The sequence below is a fragment of the Medicago truncatula genome, chromosome 3 (assembly GCF_003473485.1).
Source record: "Medicago truncatula cultivar Jemalong A17 chromosome 3, MtrunA17r5.0-ANR, whole genome shotgun sequence".
Lineage (NCBI taxonomy): Eukaryota > Viridiplantae > Streptophyta > Magnoliopsida > Fabales > Fabaceae > Medicago > Medicago truncatula.
In genome coordinates this window covers 18,249,530-18,255,274 of record NC_053044.1, presented here as the reverse complement: position 1 = coordinate 18,255,274, position 5,745 = coordinate 18,249,530, and the positions used below count along the sequence as shown (strand labels likewise).

General features: G+C 41.7%; 1 protein-coding gene across 1 annotated transcript; it reads left to right on the top strand.

The window, feature by feature from the left end:
* Positions 1–1,188: 1,188 nt before the first annotated feature.
* LOC25480183 (cytochrome c oxidase subunit 3) lies at positions 1,189–3,851 on the top strand. The gene has a single exon (XM_024774575.2). The coding sequence runs from the start codon at positions 2,879–2,881 to the stop codon at positions 3,674–3,676; it is 798 nt and encodes a 265-aa protein (XP_024630343.1). The 5' UTR covers positions 1,189–2,878; the 3' UTR covers positions 3,677–3,851.
* The last annotated feature ends 1,894 nt before the right edge of the window (positions 3,852–5,745 follow it).

The window sequence follows — 5,745 nt, the reverse complement described above, 5'->3', positions numbered from 1 at the left end:
TTTAATATATAATGCTAACTAAACTAAACACCGTGTTCCTCATTAACCATAATTTTTTTTTGTGTTCTAAAAAACTAATAGTGTTTTTTGTACAATAAATATAATTAGTAGATAATTACAGTCATAGACGCCACTTCCTTAAACAAAATTATGTATACGGATTACAACTAAACTTTTTTCTTATGTATTTATCTTCATTTCTTCAAAACAATATTTAATCACACAAAAAATATACTGATCAAATTCTTCACGGTTTTCCTTTATCTTGTATTTAAGCATGTCTTTCTTTGTAGTTTGTTAAAGTGATAAGAACACCATTCAACTTTCCTGCAAAATATAATAGTTTTCAATTTTATTAGCATCATACAAGACACTAATTCATCATTTTAGCAAAAATTTATACAATATGTACTAAATTAATTAATTTGTCTTTTCATTTCCTCACTGTTGTTTGGACATTACTAAATAGATTATGAAGAATCCTCTTCCCCTTATTCCCAGTCTGACTCTTCCAATTTGTAGAGTTGGGCAGGTGAATCAAGATAAATGACTAGGGGATTTCCTGCCCACCCTTGGGGTGTCATCAATATTGGCCGATCAGTTAATACTGAAGCTGAACCATCTGCTGCCGCTGGAGTGCCTTTCCCGCAATATATGTTGTCAGGTAAGTATCCTTAGTGTTAGTGAAAGCGGAAAACAGACTTCTGAAAAGGACAAAGGGCTATATGATGGCCCGAGGTTCAGCTTTCAAGGGGGGGATGAGCGAAAGGTGCTCAAACTAGACTATACTATGGGAACGTTCAGAAGCTATGATCGTACCCAGGACCATTCGACGTTTGATTCTTTCTATCAGGGATACCGATGGCTCTGTGATAGGGCAAACAAAACAAGGTGCTTTCCCACTTCCTTTTTCGCTTTGCGCTTCACTTAAGGCATCTTAAACACGAAAGACGGCCTCTCTCTCTCTGAGACATCTCAGCGGTAGTTCTTCTCAATTAGCGACCTAGCCACGTGTAAACAAACAATGAATTTCGTCGATCTAATTCTAATAGTATATAATAGTAGTAGAAAAATAGCATCAGTGTCTATTAGAAGAGTTGCCTCTCCCAGGTAAATATAGATAGCCTAACCGAACAAAAACAGAAACTCTAAGGAAATAAACAACCTAAGGCTATTTGTTATGATGGGTAAGTTCCCAGCTTCATATATCGATTTATGCCTTTATAGACTCCTTGAGCACCCTTTGAAAGATAAAAAAAGAAATAGCATATATAGATAAAAAGAAGAAAGCTGTTCATTCGGTGTTCATGCCGTCAACTTTCGTATACTCGTTTTGTTCGTGCATTGTTCTTAAAGCATTCTTTGTGGCCCTATTGGATCTAGTAAGGGGAAGGCGCATAATGGTATGAGAGTTTTGAAAGATGAAAGGAAAGGCCATGAAAAAGATGAAGAGAGAGGCTGTCCCAAAAGGACAGGTACAAGACGAAGTGGCAGAAAGATAGAAGTCTTGCACCCTTCAATGCCTTTTCATGCTGATTGGGTAGAAGAAATTTGACCTCGGTTGGTGCACCGGTATACCCCCTCCATCAGGGGATTGTGCGGGAACCGACCTGACCTTATATATAGGCTATCCCCAAGTCCATCCTATAGCTTATATCTAGTGACTACTATCCTTTTCACTAAGCTCTTGGAATCTTTCTATCCCAAGCTGCTCACTTGCTTTGAGTTGTATGTTTATGGGTAAGGGGAAAGCAAATAAAATAAAGGCTAGTCCTATTCATCCTTCTTGATAGATTTCTTCATCAACAAGCAAAGAGAGGTTTAGGCCATGATCCAAGATTCTCAACAGGAACAAGGAATCCTCATTCATATTGATCTGTTGCGAAGCTACAGGGGTGTACTCACTCGAGCGTTAAGCCGCGAGAGTTACAGGAGAGGAGCGAAGTGAGAGGCGGATATGCTAGTCAAGATTTGGTTGTCACTCGAGTTACAGGAGAGGGACTTCGTACGACTAACTTCGTACCTTATGCCCTTAAACGCATAGCAGACAGCTATCTTATTACTTTGAAAGCCACGTTTCACTTCTCATATGTGCCTCCCCTAAAAGTCTCCTTTCTTCTTGACGGTTTAGAGCTTGAACGTGGGCCGTGGTATCTGACGGGACATTGGCCTCCCTCCCGCTACGGCTCGCTGTACGTTCCTTTAGCTATAGGCGTGTCCAATCCGAGAATAGTCCGTTCCACATAGTGCAAGGAAGCTCGGTGGGGTTTCATACGAGGGTCCTGCGTACTGTGCCATCGTCCAACCAGTACAGTATGGCCATTTCAAATCGCCCCGCGAAGCTTTCGGGAAGAGGGGTAGTCTTGCGTTCAGAAAGAAAGGTTATCGTATCGAGATTATCAATCGCTCTTTTTAGTGGGGAGGAATAGTGCAGGAAGGGAGCGAGACCAAGCCGAGCCACTAGGAGAGTAAGCCCTTCCCACGTGTAAAGTTGAATAAAAGAATGCAGCCTCAACCAGAGAGATCAACCTGCGCCGCCGGCGGCGCAGAACGCACTAATCCGCGACTAGCAAGTTTTCCTAAACCAAACTTCATAAATAGAATTGTTACTTTCAAAAAATGCTTGCTGAAAATCAAAGAAAGGAAAGAAGGTCCATTTTCCCACGTAGTTCGTCGGTCAAACCAACGATTCTCTTCTCAAAGTTATAGAGAGATCTTTTTCTAGTTAGACTTCTATCAATGCAATGAAAGAACCATCCCTTCCTATTTCTTTGTCCTGTCAGATAGAAATATAAGAAGACCCAAAAGAGCCCTTCTTTACCACTTTAGGGGGTGGGGGTGAAGGGGGGGTTTACATACAACCGAGGCAAAGTGGTTTATGATTGAATCTCAGAGGCATTCTTATCATTTGGTAGATCCAAGTCCATGGCCTATTTCGGGTTCACTCGGAGCTTTGGCAACCACCGTAGGAGGTGTGATGTACATGCACTCATTTCAAGGGGGTGCAACACTTCTCAGTTTGGGCCTAATATTTATCCTATATACCATGTTTGTATGGTGGCGCGATGTTCTACGTGAATCCACGTTGGAAGGACATCATACCAAAGTAGTACAATTAGGACCTCGATATGGTTCTATTCCGTTCATCGTATCGGAGGTTATGTTCCTTTTTGCTTTTTTTCGGGCTTCTTCTCATTCTTCTTTGGCACCTACGGTAGAGATCGGGGGTATTTGGCCCCCAAAAGGGATTGGGGTTTTAGATCCTCGGGAAATCCCATTTCTTAATACCCCTATTCTCCTTTCATCCGGAGCAGCCGTAACTTGGGCTCATCATGCTATACTCGCGGGGAAGGAAAAACGAGCAGTTTACGCTTTAGTAGCAACCGTTTCACTGGCTCTAGTATTCACTGGCTTTCAAGGAATGGAATATTATCAAGCACCCTTCACTATTTCGGATAGTATTTATGGTTCTACCTTTTTCTTAGCAACTGGCTTTCATGGTTTTCATGTGATTATAGGTACTCTTTTCTTGATCGTATGTGGTATTCGCCAATATCTTGGTCATCTGACCAAGGAGCATCACGTTGGCTTTGAAGCAGCTGCATGGTACTGGCATTTTGTAGACGTGGTTCGGTTATTCCCATTTGTCTCTATCTATTGGTGGGGAGGTATATGAAGGAACGAAACAGTGGATTTAGGAATGAAAGCTCGAATACAAAGAGAACCGGGCTTTTCCAAAGAATTACTGCTGCTTTCCCAGCTTCGTTAGGAAAGTCAGTACCCAATGCTTGGCAATCCTTGGTAGAGCTTATTTATGATTTCGTTCTTAACCTGGTAAACGAACAAATAGGTGGAAATGTAAAACAAGAGTTTTTCCCTTGCATCTCGGTCACTTATATATAACATTTGAATTTATCTTACATTTTTAGGACGACATGTCGACTTTCCCTTTACGCCAGTATCTTATCCTCGAAATGGGGGAAATGTTAGATAAATATATATATATTTACAAAAGGGTAAATATCGTTAGACTGGAACGGGAAATTTTGACTGGCAAGTATCAACTTTCTTTTTTTTGGGTCAGAAGAGAGCTAGAGCGCATTCCTATTAAGATGGACCAACTTACTTTTTATAGGTTCAAGAGTCTCGAGGACGATTATTGGCATTTATATCTTACTTTAAAACTGGAAGATGAGCTCATTCTGATCTCACTCGCTAATCTACTAAATCAGTACGTTTTTACTCAAAATGTCTTTCTTGAGCAGTCATTCCCCGGCCAGACCGATACGCTTTTTGTGGCTGAGATAAGAAGTTGGTCCAATCTGAGACTCCTATTTGTTATAGATTTATCTATTTATAGTCATATTCTTTGTATAAAGCGGCTTCTGGACAAAATCAAGCCTCTTATCGAGGATCAATTCATTCTAAATCTAATCGAAAACTTTCTGCATTCGCCGGTACTGAACAAGGCTGGGAAAAACATATTAAAGGGAGGAATACCTCCCGTCCGATTTCTTCATTCCATTTTATTGAACTTCTTTTTAGATGATATAGACAGACATTTTCTTTCTAAGTTTCCGGGCGCTACCTTCGCGCGATTCTCTCATCAGCTGCTTATTCCCATCGGGACTGAAAAATCACGAAATATAAGGAACTACTTCTTTTTTCTAGTCTTCCCTGCCTGTCACCGAGTGTGACAGCCGGGACACAGCCTCCGAAATGAGTTCGAGCTGCTCCTTCCGCAGCACTTCCAGCCTTAGCTCCAAATTCCTTATGTTTGCTGCGGAAGTGCGAATGCGTTCGTCTGCCGCAGCTGAATCTACCGCTCGAATATTCCTTAAAAATAAATTGAGAGTTCTCCGGCGGTTTTGAATCGCCTGTTGTATTTGACGCATTTCCGCATCAATTGCGGAAAGCCTTTTGGAAGTTGCCCATAGCTATGCTATTACGAAATTTCTTTGATTTGAATGAATTTGATGAAGAAGACACTTATTGAGCCTCCATTTATAGAGTGGTAGAGGAATCCCGCCATGCGTCACCTAATTTGATGGCAGGCACAATTCTGGCTAGTTCTCCGCACTACTTTTCTGCAGTTGAAGACTATCATGCCTGTTTAATGAAAAACTGGCTGGCTCTGGCTACCTTGCGGAGCAAACAAAATCTCCCCCAATCACACTGCCTGTATGAACAAACAAACTTTGTACAACCAGCTTACGTGGAAAAGATTCGATATTCTATGCCAATAGACTCGTGACATCCATGTACTGAGTCGTCAAATGAGCCACGTTAAGAAAGCCCAAGCTTATACGCATTGGCTGGCCCACAAGGTGCCCCACCCAATAGGGCCCGAATGAAAGACCCAAGCCTACATGAACCATCAAAGAAAGTCCTACCATACTAGATAGCTTAGAAATTTACCGTGGGAAAACCCTGTCTTATGTGACTGCGTGTGCTTGTTAGATTGCTTGGGGTTCTATGTTGGGCCCGCCCACTCTTTGTCACCTTAGGAAAATTGACTTATCGGCTGTCTTTCTGGGCCCTATGATGGACCTTTATATAGAATAGGAGAGGGCCAAGAATTCTGTTTCCCGTGGCACATTTAGTTCTGGTTGAGGCTTTCTTTACCCGGTATAACAGGGCTCGGAAATTCGCAGCATTGCGGCCTGACTCATCATAAGTTGGAGTGATGAATCCTGGCCCTCCCGAGCCTTGTAACAATTTTCCGATTGAATTAAGAAAATTACA

Coding starts and splice junctions, on each gene's coding strand:
- LOC25480183 (XM_024774575.2), top strand. CDS start 2,879: ATGATTGAATCTCAGAGGCATTCTTATCATTTGGTAGATCCAAGTCCA.